This window comes from Miniopterus schreibersii (assembly GCF_964146895.1).
Source record: "Miniopterus schreibersii genome assembly, chromosome: 10".
Taxonomy (NCBI): Eukaryota; Metazoa; Chordata; class Mammalia; order Chiroptera; family Miniopteridae; genus Miniopterus; species Miniopterus schreibersii.
In genome coordinates, this window is record NC_138110.1 from 39,968,980 (window position 1) to 39,986,660 (window position 17,681).

General features: G+C 34.1%; 1 protein-coding gene across 4 annotated transcripts in view; it reads left to right on the forward strand.

Annotated features, from left to right (window-relative positions):
• ESCO1 (establishment of sister chromatid cohesion N-acetyltransferase 1) overlaps nucleotides 1-17,681 on the forward strand; it is a 51,876-nt gene that overhangs the window by 18,481 nt on the left and 15,714 nt on the right. For all 4 annotated transcript variants that reach the window (XR_013999753.1, XM_081150062.1, XM_081150063.1 and 1 more), the window contains 4 exons: nucleotides 4,309-4,423; nucleotides 6,012-6,072; nucleotides 7,490-7,604; nucleotides 10,725-10,856. Coding sequence is in view for 3 of the 4 variants with exons in the window: in XM_081150062.1 (XP_081006188.1) it covers nucleotides 4,309-4,423; nucleotides 6,012-6,072; nucleotides 7,490-7,604; nucleotides 10,725-10,856 (423 nt within the window). In the remaining variant the exon portion in view is untranslated. The remainder of the gene's footprint in view (nucleotides 1-4,308; nucleotides 4,424-6,011; nucleotides 6,073-7,489; nucleotides 7,605-10,724; nucleotides 10,857-17,681) is intronic.

The window sequence follows — 17,681 nt, forward strand, 5'->3', positions numbered from 1 at the left end:
TTTATATGAAGCATAAACCTGTTGAATTCTAGCTTTTCTTTTTCATTTAACATAGTGATATGTTTCATTTTTCTGTTAATTGTAACAACAGAAACTATTCTTTAATAGTGACTAAACTGTAGAATTTAAAGTTGAGCTCAATTCTGACCAAGCTGTTAAAATTCATTTCAGCTGGCACAAGTCAGCCTATATTCAGCAATTGATAAAATTAAAAAATTAAACATTTCTGTTAGTAGATCCCTTTGGTTTGCCATTTTGAATAGTTGGCAAATAATATGTCTGAAAGATGTAAGTAATTCAATCTTTAAGAAATTATAGTGACTAAGAATTTTTATTTTAATCCTCACCCAAGGACATGCCTTTTAAAAAATTGATTTTAGAAAGGAAGAGAGCGAGAGAAAAACATTAATGTGAGAGTGAAACATTGATTGGTTGCCTCCTCCACATGCGCCTGACTGAGGATTGAACCTGCAACTTGGGTATGTGCCCTGACTGGCTGGGAATTGAGCCTGCAACTTTTTGGGACAACACTCAACCAACTGAGCCACCCTGCCAGGGCCCAACATTTTTTCTGTAGCAACATACTCTGAGCATTAGAAATTTTGTGAGTGATTTAGAGCTCTTTTTAGAGGCATTTTGGTCTAGGAGCAAATTTGAATGAGTGAGAAGTCTGGGCTTTGTGCCAGAAGCCATGAAAATATAGATCATTGTCTGTTCTTGTGGAGTAAAAATCAAAGTGAACTTCAAGGGAACAGGCACCATATGGTACTCTTAGGTTTTATTTTCTGTAAAAATGGGAATGAAAGCATCAATTAGAAGATAATTATTCAAATAGTGATAGTAATTAGAAGCAAGTAGTTAGTAGTAGTATTAGTAATAAATATGACTGCTTGTAGAGATGGGCTGGCTTTCTATTCAGGGTGTGTTTTGTCAGCAGACTTATAGCTTGTACTCCGAAGTGTTGCTGGAGAGTGTATCTTCTAACTCCTTGATGCATAAATACTTGTCAAAACTTGAAGGGCAGACAGTTTATAGGGAATATATTGAAGACTAAGAAATGTTATTTATTTAAGAATAAAATGTAATTTTATTTCTTTTATTTATTCTAGACTAAACTGTACTAGAGTAGAGATGCTTACTTAGACCACGCTATTTTAACCTATATTATTGCTTTTATTAAAATGTGCTTTGGATTTATACAGTCCCTCTGTCTTGAGGAACATGAGAAACAATCCTATGAAACTTGTGTTAAAAATATTTATTTACAGCTCTAGCTGGTTTGACTCAGTGATTAGAGCGTTGTCCCTTGGACTGAAGGGTCTCTGATTCTAGTCAAGGGCACTTACCTCAGTTGCAGGCTTGATCCATGTGTCTCTCTCACATCAGTGTTTCTCTCTGTCTCTCCCCCACATCCTCTCTCTCTCCTTTCCACTCTCTCTGAAAAACAATGGAAGAAATACCCTAGGGTGAGGATTAAAAAAACACACATTATTTACACTTGAAAATTCTTGACTATTTCAAACATTCTGAGTACTACAGAGACTAATATTACACTTGTTTCTATCACTTAAATTTGACAAAAATTAACATTTTATTGAATTTGGGTCTTCTAAAGTAAGAAAAGTACATTACAGATATAGTTAAATGCCTCGTCTTCTTTCCATTTTACTTTTCTTCCCAGAGTTAAACATGTTCCTGAAGTTGGTGTAGATTTTTCTTTTTATGATTTTACTGTGTATGTTTATATATATTCAGAAAGAATACTCAGCACTGTTTGTGATTTAAATGTTTATATAAATGCTAACAGTTTCTGTGTGTAGGAGAATGTGAAAACAAACCTTACATCATGTGTAAACTTTTTCTAGGGCTGCTCATAATTTTGCTCTTTTAATTATACAGTGCCAGTCTCAGCTGTACTGGGAAAAGATGATTTGATAAGTTTAAGCATCTCATCTAATCGGCCTTCTGTGAATTCTTTGGGATGAATTTAAATTATTTGTACTTGTGGATTGTAAGGCTTAAATATTTTATAATTTGTTTTTTAAACCAGTAATTTACTAACTTCCTTTTAATGAAGATTAATTGGTAACATTGTTCTTGTTCTTAATTTTTCTGCTTTTTCAATGGAAAAATGTTGATCTTTTTCAAAAACATAATGTTCAAAAATAATGTTACACATTCATTGTAACAATCTCACTACAGATAGATATATACATGCGCACAGAAAGTTAACCGTTTTCCTTCTTATTTCCATTTCTCTGAGATAGCCAGTGTTGATAGAGATTAGAGTATTTTCTTTTGGAAGTTCTTGAGTATCTGCTTTGACAAGGTTCTGATTTAGGAGCCCTTAGAGATACAGAGATAAATATAATGGAATATAAAAAATAGGAAGTGATAAGGGCATGAAAGAGGTAGATAGGAAGTAGATGGAGAATTATTCCAAATTTGGGGAAAGGGATGGGGAAGCTTGGAAAAGGCTTTAGGGGAAGATATATATGTGTGTGTGTGTGTACACATAATTGTTTTAAATTTATCTTTATTGTTGAAAATATTACAAATGTCCCCTTTGATCCCCTCCAACCTGTACCCCTCCCCCAGGCCTTCACCCCACTATTGTCTGTGTGCATGGGTTATGCATATATGCATATAAATTCTTATGTTAATCTCTCCCCACCCACCCAGTGACCCCGCCTTCCCTCTGAGATTCATCAATCTGTTCCATGCTTCTATGTCTCCAGATCTATTTTGTTCATTGGTTTATTTTGTTCATTAGATTCCACATATGAGTAAGAGCATGTGACACTTGTGTTTCTCTGACTGGTTTATTTTGCTTAGCATAATACTCTCCAGGTCCCACTATGCTGTCTCAAAGGGTAAAAGATTCTTTGTTTTTACAGCTGCATAGTATTCCATTGTGTAAATGTCTGAGAAGATGCTTGGTGTGATTTTAATCTTCTTAAATTTGTGGAGATTTGTTTTATGTCCTAACATGTGCTCTATCTTTGAGAATGTCTCATGTGCACTTGAGGAGAATGCCTGTTCTACAGCTTTGGAGTGGAATGTTCTGTAAATGTAAATTAAATCCATCTGATCTAGTGTGTCATTTAGTCACTGTCTCCTTGTTGATTTTTTTTTTGTCTGGAAGATCTATCCAGTAAAGTCAGTGGGGTGTTAAACTCCCCTACTGTGACTGTATTGCTGTCGATCTCTCCATTAAAGTCTTCCAGAAGTTTTATTCCCCCCCCCCCCCCCCCCCCAGCCTGTGAGAGTCGTTTGTAGGCAGCATATATTTGGGTCTTGTTTTCTCATCCACTCAGCTACCCTTTGTCTTTTGACTGGGATATTTAATCCATTTATACCTAAGGTTATTATTGATAGGTACTTACCTATTGCCATTTTATTTCTTTATGCCCATGTTTCTCATTCTAGTTCAACTTCTTATATTTTTGATCCTTCCCCGAGGATATTTTTTCCATTGATTTTTTTAAAGAGAATGGAAGGGAGGGAGAGAGGGAGAGAGAGAGAAACATCGATGTGAGAGCGAGACATTAATTGGTTGCTGCTGGGATTGAACTTGTAACCCAGGTATGTGCCCTTGACCGGGAATCGAACCTGCGACCCTTAGGTTCACAGGCCGATGCTCTTGACCACTGAACCAAACAGGCCAGGACAAGAGGGTAATATTTAAGTAATGAGTTGAGTTTATACAGCAAGAAAAGTGTTCTAGATCAGCACTATCCAGTAGAAATGTGCACCACAGATATCTTCTTTAAGTTTTCTGGTAGCTTTGAAAAAGAAAAGAAAAACTGGTAAAAGTATTATATTTTATTAATTCTGTCATATAAATTATACTATCATTTTGACATGTAATCATTTTTTTTAAGTTGTAATATTTTACCCTTTTTTTGGTACTATTAAAAATCCAGTGTGTGACTTACATTTATAACGTCTCCAATCAACCTACCAACCACATTTTAAGTGCTCAGTACTCAAATGTGGCAATGGCTACTGTATTGGGCAGTGCAGGTTTAGGTAGATAAAACTTTGAAAAAGTATAGAGCCAAGCAAATATGGAATGTACTGTGGGAGAAGTAAGTTTTTCAGGTTAGCATGATGGAGCTGATGCTGAGAGAATAGCTTGTGGGGAGATCATGAAGAGACTTTTAAGGTACAAATCGATGAATTACTTCAAATAAAAATAATTATCTTAAATTTTCTTATTATGCTAAAATTCACTGAAAGTGTGTTGGGATAAGAGCCAAAGATTGATATAAAACCAAATCTTAACATTTTGAATTATGTGTTCAGAATTTCAGCCTGTGTTTGGAATCTAAACTGGAAAACAATCCAGTGGAAAATAACACTACTGTTTCAACTCTGCTCAGTCAAGCAAAGATTGATACAAGGGAGAGTAAATTTTCAGGTAACACTTTGAAAATATTATTTGGATTTCACAGTTTTCAGAGATATTTTTAATGTCAGTATAACAGGAAACCATGTGGACTACCAGATAGACCTGTTAAATCCTTCTTAACCATTGCTTATGTTTTTCAAATGTGTGATTATTACCATTATTTGAGGGAGAATTGCTTCTATTGATTGACTTGTTTAAAGAACTTAGGTATGATTCTTTGACTCCCTACCAAACATTCTTTTGTCTATTTTAAATCTTTTGTTTTGTTTGTGACTGAAGTATTATTTAATGAATTGCCTAAGTTAGTGTAGTAGCAGCTTATTTCTCAAGTATAAATGACTGTGCTTTACTATTTCAGGTATTTATCTTTAGGCCCTCAGTTATTCAATTTTCCATTCTAGTGATCTGTCTTTGAATTAAAGATTTAATAAATGCTGTAATTTTATACCTATACCATACAAAAATTTATTTTTGTAACCTTGTGAAAATGTTTTGATAATATGTTATTTGAAGTGTTGGATGTGGATTTGCTCACATATATCAGAAGTAATACTGGGGGGTATAGAAAAGAAATTCCTAATTCATGTTGTTTCTTTGCTTAAGGAGCAAAATTTTGAGGTCAGATAATTTCTTCCATTGGATGTCATTTAACGTTTTCTCTTAGTGGGGCAAGGGGAAATATAATATGAACATGAGAAATACATTTATGCATTGCAAAATAAAATGAATGAACTATTGCATTATTTTCAAAACATTTTTAAAATACATTTTTAGAAAAAGAGGAAGGGGGAGAGAGAGAGAGAACCATTGATGTCAGAGGGGAACATTGATCAGCTGTCTCCTGCACGCCCACTACCAGGGATTAAGCCGGAAACCTGGTCATGTGCCCTGACTGGAAATCGAACCAGTAACCTTTCAGTGCACTGGATGACGCCCAACTACCTGAGCCACTTCAGCCAGGGCTAATTATTGCATTATTTATTAATGTGATTAAAACTCCAGAGACTATAACTTTTTTAAACGAAGAAATGCTTTGCCCTAGTCGGTTTGGCTTAGTGGTTAGAGCATTGGCCCACGGACTGAAGGGTACCGGGTTTGATTCCAGCTAAGGGCACCTACCTCAGTTGCAGGCTCAATCCCCAGCCCTGGTCAGAGTGTGTGTGGGAGGCGGCCAATCAGTGTGTGTCTCACATCCATGTTTCTCTCTCTCTCTCTCTGCCCCCTCCTTCCACTCTGAAAAGCAATGGAAAAAATATCCTCAGGTGAGGATTACAAAAAAAGAAATGTTTTTATTTATTTCTATTTAGAGGTTATATAATTATGCAGGCATTTAAACAATTTCCTGTGTTCAGTTCTTTTAATTATTGGTAAAACTAGAGGCATACTTTTGTTAATCTACCATTAGATCTCTTTGTGGCCCTTTCTGCCTCTTCCCTGAAGAGTAATTTCTAGAAAAGGAGCTCTAATTTTATCAAATGGTCTTTAATGAAAAATAAAGCAGTTAATGTATTGAGCTTCTTTCCCCCTGTAAAATGATTTTATTAGATGGAGAGCAAGTATAAAGCTTAATATATAACCCATCGTGATTAAATTACAGGTTCAGCTCCCCAACAGCACAGTGTACTCAATAACCAAACATCTAAGACCATTGATACCAGGTAAGGTATTAGTTTAACATAAGTGTAAATATGATGACAGCTAAAAGTTAAACTGAAGCATATTAAAAATTTTAAGTTTATTTGAGTAAAATCAATTAGAATTTAGCAGCATTCTTTCTAGCAGATAGGAGCTTCAAGGAGCTATACAAAATGAAAGACTTTTATATGCAGAGGGAATGGGAACAGGAAGTTCTACTGGCAAAAAAGGTGGGTTGGTTACTGCAGAATTACTTTATGATCCTTAGGGCAGGGTGGGGAACCTTTTTTCTGCTAAGGGGGTCATATCAATATTTATAACATCATTCATGGGTCATACAGAATTATCAACTTAAAAATTAGCTTTGAAAAAAGCTCCTATATTTATTGAATTTTGAATCCCACCCGTGGTTGCCTTGGCAGGGCCAGACCTAATGATTTCGGCCTGCAGGCTGGACATTCCCTACGACTGCCTTAACTAGAGCTGACAGGTGATTCTGGTTGATTGGTTTAAGATTCTATTTCTGGGAGAGCCAAAACTAAGCTTCGAGTTGATAATTGGGGCTTAGCATAAGTGACTCCATTTTAGGTCTGCTGTCTTTTTTTTACAGAATTTAAGTATTTTAAAGTAAATTTTGAGTTTGTGACATTTCCCCCCAAAAAGTTATGCTTGTAACCCTCAGTTTTTCACATAGACAATGATATTTGCAAGTTCTCTTTCGTTATATATTTTTTCTATGCCTATATATACTGTTTTGTAGCTTTCGTTTTTTAATGTATTTTGGGCATCTTTTCCATCTTAGTGCATTCTTTCAAAAATCTACATTAGATTTTATTCCTTATTTAACAGTTCACTTTTATAGACATTTTGCTTTCTAGTTTAGTTCTATTAAAAACAAAGTCCTGTAAGAAGTACATATGTCTTTTCCCAATTGTGTGACTTACATCTAGGATAAATTTCATAGCTAAAGGTCTTCACCTGCATTGCCAAATTTCCCTCCAAAGTGGATGTGTCTTTTTGTTCTTGGAGAAGGTGTTTGAGAAAGTCCCTTTTCTCAAACCCCTCGAAATGCTGGATATTATCAACATGTAGAAGTTTTTTAAGTAGATCAGAAGCTTTTTGTTTTAATGCCATAATTAAATTAAATCTGACTTATTTTACCTTAGAGATTACTGAAAACCGTGTTTAGGACAAATTGTAGTGACTCAGATGGCTAAAACTATAAAACTTTTTCAAACCATAGTAGGTGCTGCAGTTTTTTATTTGTTGAAACTTAGTAGTATTCTTGGGTTTTCTATCTCTGATTTTTTAAAGGTGTTTTCCCCCCACTTGGAGTTGAAATTTGTCAGCGTTGTATAGAAAATAAGTTATTTTTTTCCTTCAAGTAATTTGAAGTGATACAGATCTATAACATTTACTAATCTTTTTGTTTTTTTAAAGGGAGACACCACCAAATCATTCTTGGCCCAAGTGTAATTCCCATTTGGAGATAACAATTCCAAAGGATTTGAAATTAAAAGAAGCAGAGAAAGCTGATGAAAAACAGTTGATCATAGTAAGTATACAACTTGACCTTTTTGGTGAAGTGTTGTCATAAGCATTTTATTTTACTTTTAGAATGTTTCTATTGATTTCAGAGAGAGGGAGAGGGAGAGATAGAAACCTCAGTGATGAGAGTCATTGATTGGCTCCCTCCTGCACACCCCCTGCTGGGGATCGAGCCTGCATCTGGGGCATGTGCCCTGACCGGAAATCAAACCATGCAGAATTGAAGTGCGCATGATCTCCTGGGTCATAGGTCACTGCTCAACGGCTGAGCCATGCCAGCTGGGCCATGAGCACCTTAGTCATGCATGTTGTTAAAGAATGAATTCATTCCCTTTTTCTAAAGACCCTTTCTTTGTAATTATGTAAATATTCCTGATATCATTACAAATCTCCCCCTAACTCCCAAATAGTGAGTCCATTATAACAAAGAATAAAAGTTTAAATTTGTCATGCCAGTGTCTCAGTCGGTTGGAGCATCGTCCCATACATCAAACGGTTGTGGTTTCGATTCCCAGTCAGAGTACATACCTAGGTTTCAGGTTCAACGGTTGGGTCCCATATGGGAGGCAACTGATCAGTGTTTCTCTCTTTCTCTCTCCTTCCCCCTCCCTCCCTCTTCCTCTCCCTTCCTCTCTCTTAATATATCCTTGGGTGAGGATTTAAAAAACTCAAATTTATATACTTCTATTATTTATAACAGATTGATACTTTATATTTTTTACTTTCTGAAATATGTCATTTGATCTGTCTTTTAGTAGTTGGTTTAAATATTAAAATAACGTGGAGCATAATACATAAAATGATTTTAAATATTTATATTTTAGTATATTATAATTTTAAAACTATATTTTACAGGAAGGTAAACCAGTAGTTAATTTCAAATAGAACATAGGTACTTTACAATTTGGTTGTAAGGTAGAAAAGAGAGGGAGATGCTTTGATTGATGAAAGATCTGATTTTAATAATATAAAAAATGAAATAATAAGGATATTTAATGTAGTTTCAGTCAACGTAATAGGATTTGGGGGGATTGGATGATTGATTCTAAGTTTAATATGAAGAGTAACTTTGCAAGAATTGTCTAGAAATTTTTGAGAAGGATTAGTGGGGGAAAGAGTTGTTTTATACAATTTAATAATGTTTCTGTTGTCAGATCAGTATGATAGTGAAACAGAATTAGACAAGTGGAACCTAGGGCTGCACTGTCCAATACAGTAGCCACATCTGGCTTTGAGAATTTGTAACCTGGCTCATCAGAATTGAGATACGCTGTAAGTGTAAATATACTGCATTTCAAAGATGGGTACAAAAGAAAAAGAACGTAAAGTATATCACTAACAGATTTTTAAAATATTTAATATATAATGAAATTGTGATATTTGGGATATGTTTTGTTAAATATATTATAAAATTAATTTCACCTGTTTGCTTTTAAATTCTTTAATGTGGCTACTAGAAAATTTAAAATTACATTTGTGGATCACATTTCTGTTGGGTAGTGTTGTTCCGGAGGTGATAAGGATGAGGATGATGCTAATTATAATGAAAGCAGCTAAGACTTTTTGAATGCATTTTTCCATGCACTACACTCATATTAATGAAATTAAGCCATATTAAAAAAAACACACACACATGAGATCAGTACTACTATTGTTTCCCATTTACCAATGACGAAATTGGGGTAGGAATGCTTACTCATTCCTATGAAAACTGCCTTCTTGAAGAGGTATTTGTATACTGATGTTCATTGTTCTTAATAGCGAAAGGTAGAAGCAACCAGAGTGTCTGTCATTGGATGAATGGGTAAACAAAATTTGGTGTATGCTTACATTGGAATATTATTTAGTCTTAAAAAGGAAGTAAATGCTACAACATGGTTGAATCTTGAGGATATTAAGCTAAGTGAAATAAGCCATTCACAGAAAGAGAAATACTGTATGATTCCACTTCTCTGAGGTACCTAGATTAGTCAGATTCATAGACAGAAAGTCCCAGAACACACTCACTGACTGGATGGGGAGGCCAGTAACAGGGCAAGCCTATGTTAAACTGAATGGGTCAAAGGCCCTGGAATGCCTCCGCTGCAGACGCTCCTTGTCATCATCATTCTGAGGGAAGTCTTCTAGAACCAGGTAGTTTCCAGGAGTTGGGTAGGAAGGGGAATGGAGGGCTGTTTAATGGGTATAAAGTTTCAGTTTTGCAAAACGAAAAGAATTCTGGAGATTGGTTGCATAATATTAAAGTGTATTTAACATTACTGAACTATACACTTAAAAATGGTTAACATGGTAAATATGTTTTGTGTGTGGGGGTGTATATATATCTCTTAACCACAATTACAAATTGTTTTTTTCTTTGCTATTTGACCCTAGTTCTAAGGTACTAGAGATACTGTTAATCTTAGATTTTTTGTTTCCAGTAATTAGTTCAAATTGCACAGTTTTAGAACAGAAAGAATAGAAGAATTGTTTTTGTTTTATTCTTAAAGTTAGATCATATTCCTGAAATTTTCTTGTTGAATAAGGCCAAGAATAAAAAGCATTTGGTAAACAATTACTATTCTACAGTACAAGCATAAATTACTGGACAATAGGTGATTGTAGTCAGTCTTTTGTACTTATTTAATATAAAGATAATAGAAAAAATTTAATTTTACCTTTCTCAAGAGTTTCAGGTGACATCAAAATACTTTTTAATATCTACAAACGAAGATAAAACCATTAAAAAGAACAGACTTAAGGTATTTAAAACAGACTATAAAACACTATTTTCTCTAAACTTTAACAGGATAAATATTGCGATTAAAAAATATATATATTCTCATTTGTAGAGTATTTTGCTATTTGGAGCTTTAGGACTAAGATTGTAGTGTTAAAGATATTTCTCAATTCCTTTCATTTAAGTGCTGTGGGGTAAATGATGAAATTACTAAAATGGAAACAGTTCTTGAAAAAGCTGCACACAGATTTCAAAGATTACATCTTCATTTTTGTTATCAACATTGTATATTATTTATTATAGATTAAATATTTCTCACTTTATGTTCACACCATAGCTTTAGAGGCTAATGTTCTAGGATTATTCTTTTCGGAGGAAAAAAACCCTCTTGTTTGTTTTTATACATAGGATGCAGGACAAAAAAGATTTGGAGCAGTTTCCTGTAATGTTTGTGGCATGCTTTACACAGCTTCAAATCCAGAAGATGAAACGCAGCATCTGCTCTTCCACAACCAGTTTATAAGTGCTGTAAAATATGTGGTAAGTAGAACTCATGCCTTCTAAAACACAGGATTTTAAAGAGATGAACGGCCAAATTTAAGTTATTGAAAATTTTCTGTTTTTTGGAAATGATAATATATACAAAGCCCTTGTATATGTACTGGCTTATTTTTAAACAAAGCCAAACATAAAACCAGCTAATTTATTCTGTCTGGTTTATGTTGTGGGATTTTTAATTTGTTATATTTTTAAGGTAGTTAATGTATCTTTTTCTAACAAGTAATGCTATTTACCTTGAGTATTTTTAAAGTTTCCTTTGATTTTAATTATTAGCTGTTGATCAGTCTGTTTAATATTATATGGCTTGACACAACTTTTTATTTGGGGATTGATAGTGATATATATTATACCAAATAGATGATTTGGGAATTTCCTTTACCTTCTCTTTTTTTGCTAGCATGAGAGTTTTTCTTTATAAAATTAAAAAAGAAAGAAGGTTAAGACATCAGAATTTGTATATACTAAAAAAAAAATCCCACAAAGTAAATATGGTTTAGTATATATTTTTTAATGTATGTACGTTTGACGCATAATGGGTATTTAATATTTGTTTCTGTAGCAAAGTTTTAAATAATTTTGAACCATTTTAGGTACTTTATGAAAATAGTAATTTAATGTAATTGCTTTTTACCTGTATCTGAAATGGAATCTGTCTGAAATGGAATCTATTTTTATTCTATACATGTTACCTTCAGTACTGTACACTCACATTATTAATAAGACCTCCAGGATATCTGAACTGAGATCACCAATTCATTCCATGTAGGCTTTTTATATATATACACACATATATATAGGTACCAGGTGCTGAATTATTTAAAGATTATTGATTCCATTTAAATTTGTATCCTTAGCTTTGGTTGAAGGGTTCATATTCATTGTTCCATTTATCCAGTTACTTCTATCCAAGATATGTGGGGTTTTCTTTTTATGGTTCCTTACTGTGGTGATCCTTTATATTCCTTGTTTCATTTACCTTTTCCACACCACCCCCCCTGCTACCACTTAACTAAATAAAATATAAGGTGTGTGGACATAGAATATTTATAGCTTAGATATTGATTTATCACTTGAAATTTGTATTTTTCCAATTTGACTATGTTAATATCCTTAAAATTTGAAAAGGAAAATAGTTCTGTCGGGTAGCTAAATTATAGAATACTTCTGGGGTAAAAATATTTTCATTTATTTTACATACATGAATCTGATAGAAGTTAGTTTAAATGAGTTCTTAATTTACATTCTTTGAATCTTGTCATCAACTTCCTAAAATTATAAAAGTTTAGGTTTAAAAGGCTTAATTCTTCATCTTAAGGGAATTTCTTAATTTCTGAGAGACACATTAAAGAAATCATTTAGTAAATATGTACTCTGCTCTCCACAGTACCAAGGGAAATTGGTTTATGGAACAAGGTGGAGTTATCACCTTCTAAATAAATTCTAGATTTTGTAAACTGTAAAGCAATTTTGGGAAAATTGATTTCTGCCCCAGCCTCCTTCCTTCTCCCCTTTTTCCCGTGATGGGACAGAGCTATGGGTTATTTATTTTTGAAATAAGCTCCAGAGAAGGAATTGAGTTTAGCAGTTGGCCACACTTTGCTAACATCAAGGTCATTATTTTTAATCTTTTACTTTTTTCAAATGTAGGTATACAAAGAGTCTGAGGTAGAAACTCCTCCAAAACATTGTAACATTCTTTTTTAGTATATATAGAGAGAACAAAAACATACCCATATTAAAGATGTTCTGCTGTGATCACAGCTCTGGATTTTAGGTTGTGACATTAACCACTTATTGGGTACCTAGTATTGTGCTTTAGCATTAAGCAGTCTTTTCTTTTTTGTTAAGATATAATTGAATATTAAGCACTCTTAAGTGTTTGACAAAATATCTAAATACTTTTTATTTATTTAAAATATATCTCTTGATTTCAGGGAGAGAGAGAGAGAAACATCAATGATGAGTCATTGAGCTGCCTCTTGCACGCCCCCTACTGGGGATCGAGCCTAAACCCAGGCATGTGTCCTGACCAGGAATTGAACACTCAACTGCTGAGCCACACTGGCCAGGCCATCTAAATATTTTTAATGCCAGTTTTATCTGTTGTGTTTGTTTCTTGGAGAGAAGCACATAGAAAAGAAGTCATTTGGTGCTTTGGCTTTAATTCATTTTAAATAGTGTTCAGGGACCTGAAATAAAGGTTTATTCTACTTAAGACTATTTAAAAATAGAATAAATGAGAACAATGAGTTTTACTTTTAAAATTCTAATTAGACATTCTTTAGAAAATAAGTAGCTTTTCCTTAGGGTAAAAATTTTCCTGTATACATGGTAAATGTCTATGACAGTTAAAAATGACCAATGACTTGTTTTCAAAAGATTCAAATAATATTTAAATTATATAGTCATGGTAGAATTTGATTCACACAGAACTCATTTTTGGTTGACTAAAATATTTTCTTTATCCTCTTTGGTTTGGAGTCGGGGGTTTGGAGTCGTGCTCTATTCCTTCATTGTACTCCATCTGTCTCATTGACACCATTTGAGGAAATGCATTTTATCTGACTTATTAGAAACTATTAATGCTTCCGAGGGAGCCTAGATCTGGTTTAGGCCTGGGAACACTTCATGAACTAAGGTACTGTTTCCTAAAGGTATGAAGAGAAAGCAGGAAAAATTCCCTCTAGACCATTGAGACATGTTACCAGGCCAGAAACCTATCCAGAACTCAGCTGTATTTTGAGCTTTTAGTAATGCACAGGAGGAATAATGTTTAGGTTTTTTGCAGAGAAACTTCTAACTTAATCCTTTTTTCTTCTGTTCTTACCTTCTTTGAATTAACATCTGATTAATGCTCTGTGGAGGGCCCTACTCTTAGGGTATATGATATATTCAAGCTGTCAAGTTTAGGAACAAATCCTAAAGAAATGAAAAGTTAACAATAAAAGATTTAAGTAACTGTTAAAGCAATAAATTAGCCTTAACTATTTAGATTAAGTATAAATTAGCTTTGCAATTTAGAAGTGTTAATTACTTTGCCAGAGCAGTGATCAGAAAAGGGGCTTGTTTCCAGGTGGGTGAAGAAGAATTAAGATTTTTTTTTTCTTTTTGGTCATAAGGAGGTCATCTGTGATTGATAGCATAGTATAACTAATGAGAAAGCTTAACATTTTGGGAAATAATGAGTAGATCTTTTACTGACTCAGATTTTTGTAGGTAATAACACTAGAAAAATGCATCAAATCAGGTTGTGATTTTGATTTTGAATGCCATGTGGACTTTATTTTTTCTGTTCTTTTAGATGTTAAAGAATTTTGAGCATTATGAATCAGACAGTTAAGCTTAAATAATGTTGAAATAATATTTTGGTGGAGTGTAGGAAGGGAAATATTTCAGTGGTATTTAAGGAGAGAGTAGTATGAGGTGTGTGTATAGTACTGATTATGGATGGCATTGGTGGAACTGGGGAAAAACTTATGACAAGGAATACTCTGAAGAAGGATTTGACAGATCTGATTCTCCTACTGAGCTGCATTATCCAGCATAGTAGCACTAAGCATAAAATTAAAATGCTATTCCCCAATTACATTAGCCAGTGATCAGGCTACTCTATTAGTGTAGATTTAGAATGTTTGTATTGTCACAGAGAGTTCTATTGGACAGTGCTGCTACAGAAAACTGAGTTAGAGAAACCATGATATGCTTAACTTATACTTTCTTTTATGTGAAATTTGAATACATAAGAATTTATTTCTGAATACTTTTTCTATCTTCCTTTGGAAGACGATTAGGAAAAAGAGGAAACTGGGTATTAGAAAAAAGAGAAGTAAATAGTAGAGCAAGAATAGAGATTTTAAAGTGTTGGGAATGGATCCCTAGTCAGTTTGGCTCAGTGGTTAAGAGTGTTGGCCCCCAGACTGAAGGATCCTGGGTTCAGTTACAGCCAAGGGCACATATCTCTGGTGCAGGCTCAATCCCCGGCCCTAATCAGGGTGGTTCTCCCCCCCCCCCCCCCGCTGGTCTCTGAAAAGCAATGGAAAAAATATCCTCGGGTGAGGATTATAAATACATAAATAAATAAAATAAATACAGAAATTTTGGTTGGGGTGGGCACTCACTTCAGACAGGGTCCTTCAAGTGACCTTTTCCTTATATTAGTGAAGGAAAGCATTTTCCCGAAGCTCTTGCAAAGTTCCCTTTGTCTCATTTATCACAATTGGACCTGGTTTAGCTGCAAGGAACTAGGAAAGCAAGAATCTGGCAAAAATAAATAGGGTGATGACTGGTTTATGGCATTGGTTCTCAAGGTAGGGTAGTGGGATGTTTGTATCAACTTCTGTTAGGTAGCATGTGGAGAATATTACTGGCATTTAGTGGGCAGGGGCTCCGGGCACTAAACTTTCTGCCATGCATGTGACAGTTCCAAAGAAGGTAGAATGTCTAGCCTTAAATGTCAGTAATAGCTCTATTGAGAAACACTGTCTTAGACTAATCTTAAATTCATTGTTGGGAATGCATATATTACCACCCCAAACAAAATGGGGCCACGTAGAAAAATAGGAAATATAGTATGCTAAAAGGAAAAGAAATCAAATCCCTTAGATTACCTCTATTTATATTTTGATGCCTATCCTTGCTGATTTTTTATTTTTTAAATATTCAGAAATATAAATATTTACATTCAAAATCTATTTCAACAAAATATCTTAATATTTCAAGAGTATATAGTTTGTTTCTCTTATGCAGTTTTTCCTCCATTTTTTATACTTTCTGCCTTGGGTAATGTCAAATAACAACTTGTAACTGAATTTTGAATGAGCTAAATAAATGGTATTTGAGCAAGTTTTGGGCCATAGGTACAGTTTTGATGATGGGTGATTTGAATTTTCCAAAATAAAGTTTTAACACACACACACACACACCCCTCTCACACACCACCCAGCTTCAACAATTAACAATTAATGGATAGTCTTCTTTTGTCCAAACTTCCCAATTATTTTGAAGTGAACCTCAGGTATCACATTATCATTTTAGTAGATATTTTGAAATATGTTTCTAAAAAATGAAAAGAATTACTTTTTAAAATCAAAATTGATTTAAATAATATAACTACACCTTTAAAAATAAGCTAATTCCATAATATCAGATATTCCCTTAGTGTTCACACTCCTTCAACATAATTTTCTATACTGTTGTTTTTGTTTTTTTAAATATGTTTTTATTGATTTCAGAGAGAGGAAGGGAGAAAGAGATAGAAACATCAAAGATGAGAGAGAATAATCATTTGGCTGCCTCTGGCATGTTGCCCTGACTGGAATTGAACTGTGATCTCCTGGTTCATGGGTCAACACTCAACCACTGAGCCATGCCGGCTGGGCTCTATACTGTTTTTTGTTTGTTTGTTTTTATCAATTTAAAAAAAAAATATATCTTTATTGATTTCAGATAGAGGAAAGGAGAGGGAGAGAGAGATAGAAATATCAATAATGAGAGGGTCATTGATCGTCTGCCTGGCCCGCAACCCAGGCATGTGTCCTGACTGGGAATCGAACCCCGATCGCCTGGATCCTAGGTTGAGGCTCAACCACTGAGCTATGCCCAGTTGGGCTATACTGTTTTTTTAAATTAAGATTTATATATAGCATTAGTTGGTATGTGTCTTAAGTCTCTTTTAATCTAAAGGTTATTCCCCTATGTCTTCTTTTTTCTTGCAATATTTCTTGATAATTATTTTTAAAAGCTGGTTGTTGGTTTTATTTCTCAGGTTATACTTTCATGGCTATTCTTAATCTTTTATGAAAGTGATTAGTGTGAACTTTCAAATTAGGGTATAATTTACATTCAATTTACATACACAGATTTTAAATGTTTGGTTAATGAATTATATACATCAATGTATCCACCACCCAAAGAACCAACAGCCAACCTTGATCTCAGGCTTCTGGCCTACAGAATGAAGACAGGAAATTTCTGTTGTTTAAGCCAAAAGAGAAAAAATTCCTTTCATTTTTTAGATTCTGAAGTTGAGAGTAACTGAAACAGGGTGGAACAAAAAATTATTGATTGCTATTAGAACTATAAAGATTTCTGCTTTTCAGCAGCCAGATGAGTGAATTAATAAAATTGGGGTTTGGAAAATACTACATGCTAGCTGAGGGATATGTGTAACACGTTAAGAACTATAGGTGAGAAGTGTAAATGCATTGCATTGGAATTTATATCATTACAAAAAAGCTGTGGCTGTGTGGTTATTCTTCTGAATTACATGTACCCTTCCCTGCAACTTCCATCTCTGCTTCAATTTCAAGCAGTATACTTCATTTTCTCTAAATTATTTAAAGTCAGGAGGATCATGTGGTTATTGACTCTAAGAAAGAGTTAACTGCAGTTGAGGCACATAAGTGTCTTGAATAATGTTACTTTACAGACATTAGCCATCATGGTTCTTTGAATTTATTATTGCACTTAACTGTAGGAACTTGATTAATTAACTTGTATTTTCTTAGATTAGTGCATTGACCTTAGTTAGATACCAATAGGAAGGTAGAATGGTAGTTACTAAGACTTACTGAGTGGCTACTACGTGAAGAATCATCTTAAATACAAAGTGGTGGAGGTGATCTTAACTACTAAGTGATGGGAGGTGATGACAGCCATTTTGTACGTAGCCTCGTTCAGAAAAGAGAATGAAAGTTCCAGTGATTTGCCCAAGGCCATATAGCTGGTGACTACAAAGAACAGGGACTTAAACCCTGAATTTTTACTCTAGAACTCTTAAAAAGTTTTCGTGACTATATGCTCTCT